Raw genomic sequence first — 14,916 nt, 5'->3', positions numbered from 1 at the left:
TTGGTTTTAGTGGTTCTCCATTTAATTGTTTCATGGAGATTTGAAATACTATGGTCAGTTTTATTTCATATGTATGCATGTTTTTCCTTCAGGTACGTTCACAGATGGTGGAAGAAGATGACACATCTCCTGGAACTGGAGTTTGACAAGTTTTTGAGATGCCACATAGGTGCTGGGAATGGAACCTGAATCCTCTAGAAGAGCAGTTAGTGCCTCCTTTTTTATTGGACATTTTCTTTATTGACATTTGAAATGTTTTCCCCTTTTCAGGTATCCCCTTCATAACCCCTTATCCCATCCCTCTCCCACGCCTCTATGAGGGTGCCCACCCAGCCACCCACCCCTGTCCTCTCACCCTGGCATTCCCCACACTGGGTCTTTGACACCCTCAAGCCCAAGTCATGGCTCCACCCAGTCATATCCACTGATGAGTGGATATTAGCCACAAAGCATCTTTGGAATACCCAAGATTCAATTCACAGACCCCATGAAGCATAAGTAGAAAAAAAGGCATAAGTGCTCCAATGCCTTTTAGAAGGGGGAGCAAAATACTCACCAGTGGAAATACAGAGACAAAGTGTGGAGCAGAGACTGAAGGAAAGGCCATCCAGACACTGCCCCACATGGAGATCCATCCCATATACAGCCACCAAACCCGGACACTATAGTGGATGCCCACAAGTTCTGGCTGAAGGGAGCCTGATATAGCTGTCTCCTGAGGGGCCCAGCCAGAGCCTGACAAATACAGAGGGGATCCTCACAGCCAACCATTAGACTGCGCACAGGGTCCCTGTTAGAGAAGGGACTGCAGGAGCTGAGGAAGTTTGCAGGCCCAGTGGAGGGAGCAACAGTGTCAACAGGCCAGACCCCAACTCAGACCTCCCGGGGACTGGTCCATCAATGAAACAGTACACATGGAGGACCCATGGCTCCGGCAGCACATGTTGCAGAGGATGGGCCTGTTGGACATGAGTGGGAGTTACTGCTTCCTTAATGCTGAGGGATCTTCTCTCCTCTCTCTCTCTCTCTCTCTCTCTCTCTCTCTCTCTCTCTCTCTCTCTCTCTCTCTCTTCTTTCTCTCTCTCTGCCTCTTCTTTTCTTTTCTTTCTTTTTTTTTTTTTGAGACAGGGTTTCTCTGTGTAGCCCAGGCTCTCCTGGAACTCACTCTGTAGACCAGGCTGGCCTCAAACTCAGAAATCTGCCTGCCTCTGCCTCCCAAGTGCTGGGATTAAAGGCGTGTGCCACCACCGCCTGGCTCATTTTTCCTTTATTAAGCAACAACTTAAGCCAACATCACTTTTAAACTCAAAATTGATGTGCTACATGTTACTTGATTACTTGGCTGACACCAAGAATAATCTTTCAAACTTATTATTAGATGTGGCACCTAGGGAGTGCTGGAAGTGGGTGGCAATCATATTCTCTGCTACTGCATGAACGAGGGCATCTTTGAGATGTTCCTCCCAGCAGAGCTGTGTGCTGCTGTGTTCTGGGTGACATATACAGGTAGGCACTCTACACAGTTCCGCATTAGGTTCCGGAATAGATGACCTCTAAGAACTGGGAGGAAGGTACAATACCACCCCTGTAGGTGAGAGAATGCTAGCCCCTAGATGGAAGAAAACCAATGTCTGGTGACAGCATCCACCCACCCCAGCTCCTGCCCTCTTATTGATCCTGGCACACAGCTTATGTCTTTTACCTGAAGACATAAGTTCACTGGGCTGTTTGTGTGTCTTTCCTGGATAACTAGCTGGCCCCTCCCTCAGCATGGATTTGAGCTGGAGCTGGATTTCAGATGCTCTGAGGAGAAAATTTCAAGGCATCCCAGGGCGTGTGCAAGGGATCTGGGCAGTCGGGGTCTCTCAGTGTACAGCCTCAAATATGGAGAGCCTGCATTCTTAGGGGGAAAAGGGGGTTTTCCTGTTGTATACTCTACAGTTAATTGTACTGAAATAACCGACAAAGATAACACAAGGGAGTAAAGTTTATTTGGGGTTAGAGTTTGAAGGATTACACTCCATTATGCCAGGTACTGAGACTGGCACTGAACTTGTCCCGTGGCTCTGACCACATTATAGAGAAAAGACAATACCTTCCAGCTGACTTTCTCCATACTCCGTTGTTTTAAAATTGTGCCACCCCATGTTGTGAGGTCGGACCACCCACGTTCCAGATGGATAGTCTGACCTAAGAGAAACCTCTCTGGGGTCATCCTCACAGACACATTTGTGTTTGTGTCTGGGAATAGCCCAGGTACTTCTAAATGTAATCAAGTTGATGGTAAGTACTCACTATTGTGTCAGATCAAGTATAGTTGCTACACCTTGTGCTTTGGTCTATACACCTTTGTATAGAAAAGAGAAAGTCATGCTACTCATGTTGAATCTGAGACCATCAAGGGCAAAGGTACAGGAATGGTAGACACTCGGACCTCAAGGACTTTCACAACTGAGAATAGAGATGTGAGATATTCAAGCCTTTCAAGTGCATAATCACATGGAAAACTGGAATAGCTCTTGGGAGAAATATGCATAATGAGAACACAATAAATGATAACTTGTTATAACATACTGGAAAACACTACAGGAAAATGTACTGCTGACTGTATGCACACAAACAGTTGTTGTCACCTGTTTCTGGAAAGGGCACATTTTTCTAGGACCGGAGAGATTGTGTATTTCAATCTTAGACTTGGCACAAGGTTCATCAACTGGCTAGAAAACTGTGTTCAGGGACTTTTAGAGATGGTGGACAGAGAATTCCAGGTTTTGTGCAATCTGCAGGTTCCCTTTCATCTGTTGTTCTGACATGCCTGGCATACTGGTGACATTGCTTTTCTAGAAGCTGCAAAGGCTTGGATCCGGCAATTCATAGACATTCCCTTAATTAGATCATGGGTGGCTATACTAACCAATTGCTAATATTAGACAAGTTTCTGTTAACATTGCTATTAGACAATGCCTCTGAGCTAATAAAACATTTTTCTCATAGCCCGAGACCCATGGTGAAAGCCATATTCAGAACGAAGTCCATGTAGAATTGCATGTAAATTTCTTCACGCAGACATGTGTGGATGTGGCAGTATATGACCAAACCTACCTCCTTAACAGAATAAGAGCATTCCTGGTAACCAGGTACATGTTTCAGAGACCATAACCTATCATGATTTTGTAGAAAAGAGATTATTGTAAGTTTGCTTCCCCACCACAGAAACTCTGTGTTCTATTTTTCTCATGGCTCTGGTCATGTCTACTGGAGCACCTTCCAGTGAAGTCCCACTGGGACTACCTATGGTGGAGGAAACAGCACTCATTACTTCTGATTTGTGGGCCATGTGATCCACAAATGGTGTTAAATGTGTATTTAGCGGTGTTTCCCCGTGTACCATCTTTTACTTTTTCAGCCCTGCTGGCAGAAATGGGATGCAGCTCATGCAAGATAAGCATTGGAACACGGAACACGATCCACAACTCTGTTTATTTCACTGGGGCACAAAATGTTTGCACATGGAGCCTGCAGGCCAGGATCGCCCTCTCTCCCAAGTAGGCCGTGAACGTGCAGTCCTGAACAAAGGAGACTGTAGACTTTGACCGTTAGGCCAGCTTACGTGCAGTCTTCCTTGTTGTTCACAAACAGAGTTGTTGTTGCTTTTGTTGTTGTTGTTGTTGTTGGCAATTATCTACTTTTCCTCAGTATTTTAGGGTACCAAAAGTTTGTATTTGTGTGGATACCAGAGCGGAATGTTCAGAGCCTACATTTTATGAAACCCAAGGAAAGCCATATGGAGCCCTGGGTTTTTCTACTTGGCTCACTTTCTGTTCACTCTCTGAAATCCATTTCTAACAGACTAAATGGACTGGAGGACCTGAAAATATGTTAGATGATTTCCTGGAACCATATTGATGCTTAATTACAGCATTATGAAATAATTATAGGATTAAGAAATAATCAAAGACCTGCTGTTTCTGTCCACAAGGAGCAAAATCCTGTGTTTGCAACACTAGGTAATGATCACCATTAAAAACAACAAACAGTGAGTAGGGTAAAACTGACCTCTTAAAATAAAATAGGTTGCCGTTTTGTCCTTTTGACAGTGTCCTTTGCCTTACAGAAACTTTGTAATTTTATGAAGTCCCATTTGTCAGTTCTTGATCTTAGAGCATAAGCTATTGGTGTTCTGTTCAGGAACTTTTCCCTGTGCCCATGTCCTCAAGGCATTTCCCCAATTTCTTTTCTATTAGTTTCAGTGTGTCTGTTTTATGTGGAGGTCCTTGATTTACTCGGAGTTGAGCTTAGTACAAGGAGATAAGAATAGATTAATTCGCATTCTCCTGCATGCTGGCCTCCAGTTGAATCAGCACCATTTGTTGAAAAGGCTATCTTTTTTCCCACTGGATGTTTTCCTCTCGTTTTTCGAAGATCAAGTGACCATAGGTGTGTGGATTCATTTCTGGATCTTCAATTCTATTCCATTGGTCCACTTGTCTGTCCCTGTGCCAATACCGTGCAGGTTTTTTTTTTTTATAACACTATTTCTCTGTAGTATTGCATGAGGTCTGGGATACTAATTCCCCCAGAAGTTCTTTTACTGTTAAGAATAGTTTTAGCTATCCTGGATTTTTTGTTATTCCAGATAAATTTGAGAATTGCTTTTTCTAACTCTGTGAAGAACTGAGTTGGGATTTTGATGGGGATTGCATTGAATCTGTAGATTGCTTTTTGCAAGATGGCCATTTTAACTATATTAATCCTGCCAATCCACGAGCATGGCAGTTTTTTCCATTTTCTGAGGTCTTCTTCGATTTCCTTCTTCAGAGACCTGAAGTTCTTGTGGTATAGATCTTTCACTTGTTTGGTTAGAGTCACACCAAGGTACTTTATATTGTTTGTGGCTATTGTGAAGGGGGTCATTTCCCTAATTTCTTTCTCAGCCTGCTTATCCTTTGAGTATAGGAAGGCAACTGATTTGCTTGAGTTGATTTTAAAACCTGCCACTTTGTTGAAGTTGTTTATCAGCTGTAGGAGTTCTCTGGTGGAATTTTTTGGGTCACTTAAGTATACTATCATGTCATTTGCAAATAGTGATAATTTTACTTGTTCCTTTCCAATTTGTCTCCCTTTGATTATGTAAGGCAAAGGAAACCGTCAAAAGGACAAAACGGCAACCAACAAATTGGGAAAAGATCTTCACCAAACCTATATCCAATATATACAAAGAACTCAAGGAGTTAGACCCCAGGGAACCAAATAACCGTATTAAAAATGGGGTACAGACCTAAACAAAGAATTTTCACCTGAAGAAATTAGGATGGCCAAGAAGCACCTTAAGAAATGCTCAACATCATTAGCCATTAGGGAAATGCAAATCAAAACACCTCTGAGATTTCACCTCACACCATTCAGAATGGCTAAGGTTAAAAACTCAGGAGACAGCAGGTGTTGGTTAGGATGTGGAGAAAGGAACACTCCTTCCCTGCTGGTGGGATTGTAAGATGGTACAACCACTATGGAAATCAGTCTGGCAGTTCCTAAGAAAACTGGGCATGACACTTCCGGAGGACCCTGCTATACATCTCTTGGGCATATACCCAAAGGATTCCCTGGCATGCAATAAAGACACATGCTCCATTGTGTTCATAGCAGCCTTATTTATAATAGCCAGAAGCTGGAAAGAACCCAGATGTCCCTCAATGGAGGAATAAATACAGAAAATGTGGTATATATACACAATGGAGTACCACTCAGCAATTAAAAACAATGAATTCATGAATTTTTTAGGCAAATGGATGGAACTGGAAAATATCATCCTAAGCGAGGTAACGCAATCACAGAAGAATACACATGGAATGCAATCATTGATAAGTGGATATTAATTAGCCCTGAAGCTCTGAATACTGAAGATACAATTAGCATATCCTCCCTTGAAGAAGGAAGAAGAGGGCCCTAATCCTGGAAAGGCTTGATCCAGCATTGTAGGGAAGTACCAGGACAGAGAAAAGGGAGGGGGAAAGATAGGAGAATGGATGGAGAGAAGAGGACTTATCGGACATATGGGGAGCAGGGGACTGGGAAAGGGGAAAGCTTTTAGAATGTAAACAAAGAATATAGAAAATAAATAAATAAATAAATGAATAAATAAATAAATATAATAGGGCTAGGAAGAGGATTTAAATATGGACTGTCTAGAAACCAGGATGCTACTTGTATTTCACAGATTTTGTTGGTGAGATCACGTCATTGTATTTGCCTGGGAATAGGATACAGTCTGTAGAAGATGCATGCCAAGGTAATCGAGGGAAGTGTTTGAAACTCCGAAAAGACAAGGTGAGACTTCAACTCCTGTAAGAAGCAAGGGAGAGGAAACAGTGCGTGTATACGGTTTAGATAAGCAGTGGTCACTGTACTTGTTATCAGCTGTGTCTTCTCAGGCTAGCGAAGGTGAAGGGGCTGGATTGTTCCTCTTATTGTAAAGTAGCACATGGCCATTCTTAATGAAAGGCGAGTGGAAATCATCTGGAAAATAAGGTGGGCGGGGCATACAGGGAAGCAGATTTGCACTGAAGTATTAAGGCAGCAGCGGAAGGTGGGTAACTGCTGTCCTTTCTCCTCCACTGGGTCACTAAGGGTGTCCCCACGCCCCAAACACCACCACCATCAGCAGAAAGAACAGAGTTTCATCCAGTGCCAAATTCTGCTTCTCACACCCGGTCTTCTAATCCGGGACCAAAAATTCGGAACTCAACACTGTGTATAAAAGAACACTGTGAGGTTGCCATGGCCTCCTGTCTATAATCGCAGCATGCAGAACCCTGAGTCATGAAGTCAACTTAGATTAAGCTACAGCGTGGGCTATCCCGGGAGTTGAAGAGCACCCAATGTTGCATAGTAAGAACATTTTTCAAAAGAATGTCTATTCGCTACAGAGATGGCTATGCAGCCAAGAGCAGAGGCTGCTGATATGTAGGATCTGGGTTTGATTTCCAGCACCTACATGGGAACTACTAATCTTCTACAGCAAATTGAATCCCAGAGGGTCCAACACGTTCTTTAGGCATCTGAGGGCACTGCACACATGTGGCACACAGACACATGTGCGTGAAAACCGCTGAGACGCATTAAATAAATCATTAAAAACTTAAATAATTGAAAACATTACAAAAGAAGAGGATAAATCAGAAACCTGGGAACCTACAAGCATCAGTCTGAACGAAGTTAGGCAATAGTTCAGGATCGCAGCTCTAAAGAAATGAAGCTTTCGGTTCTATATGGGGCCAGTGTACAAACTACTCTTATTTGCATGAAATCAACCAAAACACAGGAAAAGGTTCGGAGTGTGTGTGTGTGTGTGTGTGTGTGTGTGTGTACGTGTGAGACTGCACACTCCCTTGTGCAAGTATTCGTGATGGAGCGAGAGGTGGACTTTGCTCCATCCATTGCTCAATCCCTCTTCACCTTTCTTGAGGCACCCATTTCACTGGGGCGGGGTCTCACTGAGGTGCTTAACTTCCAAGCTGGCCCCAGGGATCCTCATGTCTCTGCCTCCCTAGTGTTGGGATTACAAGGTCCCTCCTACACCATCAGCAGTTTTGTATGTGTTCTGGGGTTCAGAGTCGGGTCCTCGGGGTTATTAGGTACAGCCCGCGTGATAGCTGGCATTTTCTCCAGACACGGTTTCCCTGGGCAGCCCTGGCTGTCCTGGAACTCACTCTGTGGAGCTTGCTGGCGTCAAAGCCGGGGCTCCGACTGCCTCTGCCTCCCCAGTGCTGGGACGAGAAACAGATGATAGCAAGGCGCTGGCCTCAGCCTTGACAGGCTGCACTTTGGAAAGGTCAACAGGGGCTGCTCGGCAAGCAGGTGGTCTGAAAATGCTGGCAACCAGGAAAACAGAGGCAACCCAGGTAAAGGCCACTAGAGAGCGCAATCTTAGTTTTTCTCTCCTGGGAGGCACTGGGTGCTGACGACAGGGGAGAACATGGATCACGGCGGGGGGTAGGAGGTCGGGTGGGGGTCAGTATGGGTCACAGAGGAGCCACAAGGTGGCGATGAAGACTGTATGGGGGGAGTAAGTCTGGAAGCTCATTGGTCTAGAAACAGGTGCTGGGGAGAGAAAAAAAAAACCCTGGCAGCTCATTGGCGGGAAACTGAGGTGGCAAGGGCGGGAAACACAGGTGGCAGGGGCGGGAAACAGAGGTGGCAGGGGCGAGGAAGTGCATCCTCCCTCAGATCTCACCTTCCATAATCTGACCCGCTGGACACCGAGGTAACTGGAGGCTGGCGTCGAGAATAAGGTCTGCAATTCCCTGTCCTGATTCCCTCCTCACCGCTACCCTACCCCCCCCCCCCCCATCTCTGGGCACCCAATTCCTTCATCTTTCGGCCTCCTCAAGCAGGTCTGCAGAGGTGAGACCGGAGAGGCTGCTTAGCCCGCGACCGCCTAGCCTACCCTGCTCCCTCGCGGAGCTCGGAGCTCGGGCTCCAAGGGCTGCCAGTTGCGCGACCCTGAGGGAGGCTACTGCTATTTTTGACTCAGGCAGGGCAGAAAGGGATGGCTGGGTTTCCTGAGGAGAACCTGTGCTCTTTGAACTGCCACAGGGTGACAGACACAGGAGGGACTATCAAGGAAGGGAAGAAGCCACGTGCTCAGGTGCCATTGGTGAAGTGTGGAGGAGCATCTAGAAGGATGGCCAGAGGCTGTGGCACCTGTTTTCACGAGGGCAGAGACACTAATTTTTTAAATTTTATTTTTGTTTTTTAATTTTAAGTGCACTGCTTTACCCACGTTTAAGTGTGTGACAGGGTCAGAAACCTTGGGACTGCAGTTCCAGACAGTTGTGAGCCAACATATGGGTGGTTGCTGGGAACTGAACCCGGTAGTTCTGGAAGGGCAGCCAGTGCTCTTAACTGTTGAGCCACCTCTCCAGCCGCAGGGGGTGAAGGAAAGAGGGAGAGCTGGCGAGAGAGACAGAGACAGAGATAGACAGAGAGAGACAAAGAGACAGAGAGAGAAAAAGAGACAGGGAGGGAGAGACAAAGACAGAGAGAGAGACAGAGAGAGAGAAGGGGAGGCAGGGACGGAGTGAGAGAGAGACAGAGAGAGACAGAGAGAGAGAGAAAGGGAGACAGGGAGGGAGAGAGAGACAGAGACAGAGAGAGAAAAAGAGACAGGGAGGGAGAGACAAAGACAGAGAGAGAGACAGAGAGAGAGAGAAGGGGAGGCAGGGAGTGAGTGAGAGAGAGACAGAGAGAGACAGAGAGAGACAGAGAGAGAGAGAAAGGGAGACAGGGACAGAGAGTGAGACAGACAGAAAGAAAGAGAGGGGGAGACAGGGAGAGAGAGAGAGAGAGAGAGAGAGAGAGAGAGAGAGAGAGAGAGAGAGAAGTCTTTTGTCCTGAGAAAACAGCCTGCCAAGGAGAAGCTATCTCCTAGCTATCTCCTGGGTAGAACAAGGAGAGCATAGCATTTGTCCTGAGAAAAGAGCCTGCTGAGGAGGCGCTATCTGCTAGCTATCTCCTCCTGACTTGCACGGGGCATAGCATTTGTCCCGAGAAAAACGGCCCTCTGAGGAGGACCTATCTCCTAGCTTTCTTCCCCTGGCTGGGACAGGGCATAGCGTTTCACCCGGGGCCAAAAGTCCTTTTTCAGTTGGAGAAGAAACTGGTCAGATGAGGAAATTGGAGGACTCAGGAAGACACATAAATGTAAGTGGTCCAAGATTGTAGAGTAGTGCAGTCTTCTACTATTATTAACGTCTTTGATGTGGTTATTATTGGAGACAGGACGCGCCTGAGTTATGAGCTGTCGTCCACCTCACCACTCTCCTGCCTCAGCCTCCCATGCACTGGTATTTCCCTCATGAATCGGCCATGCTTGCCCGGGGAGACGACAGCATGGTTTGATGAGGAGCAGGTGGTCAGTGCTTTCCAAGGGGATCAGCGGAATCACTGAGATTGAAGCTGGGGTTGAGGATAAACCGTAATGCAGGTAGCACGGGGATATATGGCTTCCCCTGAGGCTAGAGACTAAGTTCATTCACTTCCAAGGGGACAGTGAGTGACTACAGGACCTTGGGGAGGTGGGTCAAAGTTCCCCCATAAACCAGGACTAGTGTTTGGTGTTGGCAGGGCACAGGGTGATGAAAGAGAGCTGAGAGTGCTCACTGCTGAAGGAGATCAGGGACACCTCTCTGTGGCTCACAGCGGGGGTGGATGTGACTGAGAGAGCAGGTGATGGTCAGCAGGGGCAGCCCCTATTGTGGGGCTTGGAGAGCAGCTCCTTAGGAGAAGGTGATGGTCCAGAGAATTGACCCTGGCACTGTGCAGGAAGGCAGACAGGAGGATTTTAGACACTAGAAATAGAGGTGTCTGGAGGAAGAGTAAGTACACTGGGGGTAGGAATTCCAGCAGCCATTTTGGTCGCCTGCCCTAACCCTAGAACCATGAAATTTGAAACTTGAAGACAGATGTGATCTGTTTTCTCCTGGAATTCTGCCTCCACTTGAGTAGAGGGTATAGGACCAGACGAGCAAAGACAGGTCTGGGGTGCGGGTGTGTGGGGGTCCGACTTGGTCTCAGAGAACCTGTAGTTTGCTCTGAAAGTGCCACACCCATGGGAGGGAGAATCAGCAGCAATCGGGGTAAAGCACACTGCTGTCTCTTCCAGACCTACAAGTGCCACCTTCTCATGAGTGTGCTATCAACAGGGGAGGAGTCAGGCCTCCTGTATGTGCGGCTAACATGAGTCTTTTGATGTCCTCTGTTAGGGAATCTGATAGAGCCTTGCCCCCCACTATAAGTTCTGGGCAGAAGATCAGGGGACACAGAGGAGGAGGCGTCTGGCTCGAGACCCGGGAAGACTGGTTGCTGCCCCCGACTCTCCTATGAGTGCCCAGCAGTGTTCCCCCAGACCGAATGCCATGAGTGAGTGTCTCTGGCCATGGTGTGTGTGGGAGTCTCAATTCGGGTGTAGTAACACCAAGGGCTTCAGGACCACAGAATCTCCACTTGACCTTAACCAGGCAAATCTCCCTGGCCCTTAACCTGTATGAGAGGCCTCATCAGCTAGAAGCATCTCCTGTTTACAGAAAACTGAAATGTTGTGGGTGAGGCATTGAAAAGATTGACAGGGCCACTAGTCCTCAAATGGGAGGGGTGCTTTCAGCAGAGTGTGGTGAGGAGGGAGGTTCAGCCAGGCTCTGCATGGTCTGTTACAGATGAGCAACATCTTTGTCAGCCCGAAGTCCTGCTTCCCACAGGTCCCCAGCAGGTAAGGAAATTTAGTTGCTACACAGATAGGCGCTAAGTCAGCATTCACCGTCCAGATGGTTTCAACTGTGTCCCGAACTCTGAGAATATACCAGCAATCCTGCCCGGTACTTGCATTGCAGGCTTTGGAAAGACTTCGCTTTTTTTTTGGGCCTCGGTGTTCCCAATCACAGAAAAAGGAAACAAAACAAACAAACAAACAAACAACAACCCAAAGGGGTGAGACGGTGGTCGTCAATTTGGAGAGCTCTGCCGTTCCCCGTGGCTTTCGTGATCTTGAAACATTCCCATCCTGTCTGTCTAGGTGGTCATATCTGATCTTTAACAGGTGTCTCTGTCCTTGCAGGCCATCTTCCAAGTGCCTCTGATGCTGTGCTGGCCGACCACAATCATCAATATGACCTGTACTCCGGTGACTTTGAACCCTCAATCGACCCTTTCTCTCTCAGTGAATCCCAGCCAGCCCGTGACTATACCCTGCCTGTGAGTAGAAAACAACAAAATATAAAAAGACCATGGAGCCCGCTGTGCCTTATGGCCCTGAGTGTCCAACTCGTGCTCGGTGCTATAGAACTCTGGGCTTCAGCAGGTGGAAGGAACCGTGGTGGGAGGGGACAGAGAGAAAGGGGAAAGAACAGGAGGATGGAAAGAAGAAAGGAAGGCAGGGAGGGAGTGAGGGAAAAGAAAGGAGTATTATAGTGGAAGGACAGGACTGAGTAGCACTACAGCCTAACTTTCAAGGACAGGGTCCTCAGACATGTACTATTTCCTGTGGGACGCACTTGGAGAACTATTTCTGAGGCGTTCACTCTCTGTGGGCATGTTTGGAATATAGTCTGCCCAGGAGCATTAACGAGGAACAAACACGAAGCATACACCACACAGCTGGCTGCCAAACACTTTGAGACTGTTGAGCCATGCTGGGGCAAATGGGCACGAGGAAAGGTTCTGCTGAAATCTGGAGGCACAATCGGAAGGGCCACAGAGGCCTGGGGAACTGTCCCGGGCCAGCAGAGAACTGTGTCTACTGCTAGATGAGCTTGGCATAGCCTTCCTCACTGGTCGGCAGTGGGCAAGGTGGAGGCAAGAGCCAGTCGCTGAAGAGGACCATTTCACTTTCTCCTGGTGCTTTGCACAGTCCAGAAGCTCTTGGCCATCTTCATTGCACCCAGGGGAAAGAGTTCACACTTGAGAGAAGTGTCTCAAGGAGTGAAATGGAAGGAGGTCGGAGGGAAAATGGGGGCAGGGCAAGGGGAGGGTCCATTCCAGACACAAAAGACCAGTGTCATCTGTCCTATCGTCTGTAGATATTCACACAGGCTGAGCTTGTGGAGACCCCGCTCTCCGTGAGTACTTGCAGACGTGGTCATCCAGAATGTTTAACCTCCTGGCTTCTCCTCTCCTCACTGACAGCTTCTCTAATGTGATCGTGCAGCCCACCACCATCCCTGCCCTTCCTCTTCTGCCAGCACAGGTCCTGGTAAACGAGCAGGGACGAGGTCTCTGGAAGGGAAGGGATGGAGAGAGAAGAACCTCTTAGAGATGGGGGTTTGGAGGAAAGGAATGAGGGCTGAAGGGTCTGTTATCTTGGGGGAGGGGTGTGTTTTGTCAGAAGTCATTCTCTTGCTCAATTCCTTTGCAGGTCTCCAACGTCTCTTCCCAGAACCCTGGCACTGCTAACCAGGCTCCTGTCATCTGCGCCCAGAGCAACAACATGGCCAGCCGGGTCCCTGAAAACTATGCCCAGACCCCAGTCGCCTCCAACCAGGGTAGCTCGTCTGCTGAGGAAGACAGGCAGAAGGTCATGGATGCTGCCGAGGCTCTCCTGATTCTGCATAACTCCTCTCAGGCACCCCAGGTACCTGGCTCCTTGAATGAGGAACTTGGGCTGGAGAAGAGTAGGGAAGTCTGAGGGCTTACACTGAGAGCAGTACCTGCAGTTGCTGATTGCATCCACTAGGGGGAGCTCCAGATCTCGAGTGTGATTATTGAGTAGTGGCAACCAGGGACTGCTCAGTCCATCTTCAGTTTTCAAGTCTTTTGCTCAACAGCAGTGGGCAAGTACCCTGAAGTCGGGAAACTGTGAGGCCCTCAAGTCTGCAAGGCCTTGTGGGAGGGTGGAGAGCACAGGAAGTGGAAGGAATGGATCCGGGTAAAATGACTCCCAGCCCGGGGGTGTGCAGCAGCCCTCAACGGGCTGAGAAAGCCTCAGAGGATAAGCACGGGGCATGGGGGTCTGGGGTGTTGGAGCATCTCCACGCCAACTCAGGACACTGTCCCTGTGGACGTGGAACGTGGAAGCCTTCCCAGGCTGAACCTTACAAGCAAAATGTCAGGTGTCCATCAAGGAAGGGCTTTGTGAGAGACTCTCGTAGCCAGGGAGGCTGGACAGGCAGGCTGCTGAATAAAAATGGCCAGTGAAGAGCACTGTGTGAGTGACAAGCCACTCTGGGTGGATCTCCTGGTTCAAAGGATGCTGCGTGGAGCCAGGAGCTTGCTTCTCACAGGGGTCTATCTGGGTGGGGAATGTAAGCTATGCCAGGACGGCTGGTGCCGGCAGTGAGGCAGTAAAGGACTCCAGTCAGAGCGAGGATCTTTCTCAGGGACCATGGGCTTGACCAAATGAGACCTATGGCTGGGGCTGTTGGTGAAGTCAGTATTCGAGAGAAGGAGCTCAGATAGGAACAGGTGTGACCTTTGGTCACCATGGAAATCTTAGACTGCTCGGTACACAAGGTTAGGCCTGAAGAGCCAGGTGAGGACATACCTGGGATCTGACTTGGCTTTTGCATTTCTGTCTGCAGGTCCTGAAGGAGAGTGAAGAGTGAGGCTGTCCCGTCTCTCCCTGTCACCTCGGCATACGTGATCTGCTTCACTGACTGACAACTGGTCATCTGGGCCGCACCCCACTCTGTCACTGAGAGCCAAAGAGGCGGCCTTGCCGAGGAGTGCCTGCTGTATTTCTCTTTCTTAAGGTGTAATGTAGTTCCTGTCCAAAATCAGAAATTGCTCCTTAACGCTCTTGCGTTTTAGGGCCTTGGAAACCTTAGTGAGGGGTGGGGAGATGTTCAAACTCTGACTGTATGTTCTCGACCTTGCATTACTTTTTTTCCTCCTTTGGAAGACTTGGATCTTTCTGTGTGTCATTAATGCTGCACTGTGCAGCATACATGAACCGTCTGTTCACAAGGTTCTGTCTGAGCCTATTCCTGAGGCAGTGTTTCTTTTCTCTATTCTTTCTTTTCTTTTGTCTCGCCATGGCTTGTACACTTGGCTATTCTTGTGCGTAGCCATGCCTTCAGACACATCAGGATGCTCACCTGTGCCTAGGAATCTGTACATGACCCCAAATAAAGTATCCCAGTTGTAAAGCACTGAGAAGTATGGGCTGCTTCTGTGAAAACGTAGGACAGATATTTGGATAGACAGTTTTCCTTTCCCAGTCACTAAGCTAGCTAATATGGTTCATACAGTGTCCTATTAAGGCACCAAGAGCAGCAGACATCGGGTAGAAGGCTTTGTTGAAAGTGCATGGCGCCCTCCCTTGCTTACCGACTTGAGCCTGTGAAACCTCCAAAAGGGACTTTTCTCTGTCCCCTGGCATTTCTGTGTTGACGACATCAGCAGAGTGAATCCAGACTTGGCAGAAAG

At 48.0% G+C, this 14,916-nt stretch overlaps 1 protein-coding gene across 1 annotated transcript; it reads left to right on the top strand.

Annotated features, from left to right (window-relative positions):
- The first annotated feature begins 1,433 nt into the window (after positions 1-1,433).
- Positions 1,434-13,177, top strand: LOC127674513 (doublesex- and mab-3-related transcription factor C1-like). The gene is made up of 5 exons (XM_052170259.1): positions 1,434-1,506; positions 11,214-11,266; positions 11,612-11,748; positions 12,679-12,745; positions 12,908-13,177. Exons 1-5 carry the CDS (start codon positions 1,434-1,436, stop codon positions 13,175-13,177), a joined length of 600 nt encoding a protein of 199 aa, XP_052026219.1.
- Positions 13,178-14,916: the final 1,739 nt, after the last annotated feature.

The sequence above is a fragment of the Apodemus sylvaticus genome, chromosome X (assembly GCF_947179515.1).
Source record: "Apodemus sylvaticus chromosome X, mApoSyl1.1, whole genome shotgun sequence".
In the NCBI taxonomy this organism is placed as follows: Eukaryota; Metazoa; Chordata; class Mammalia; order Rodentia; family Muridae; genus Apodemus; species Apodemus sylvaticus.
This window is presented reverse-complemented; position numbering and strand designations above follow the sequence as displayed.

Bases quoted from the DNA above. Each gene is read 5' to 3' on its own strand.
- LOC127674513 (XM_052170259.1), top strand. From the start codon at position 1,434: ATGAACGAGGGCATCTTTGAGATGTTCCTCCCAGCAGAGCTGTGTGCT. The intron at 1,507-11,213 runs GTAGGCACTCTA...GGTCTGTTACAG, and splicing joins GTTCTGGGTGACATATACAG to ATGAGCAACATCTTTGTCAG. The intron at 12,746-12,907 runs GTAAACGAGCAG...ATTCCTTTGCAG, and splicing joins TTCTGCCAGCACAGGTCCTG to GTCTCCAACGTCTCTTCCCA.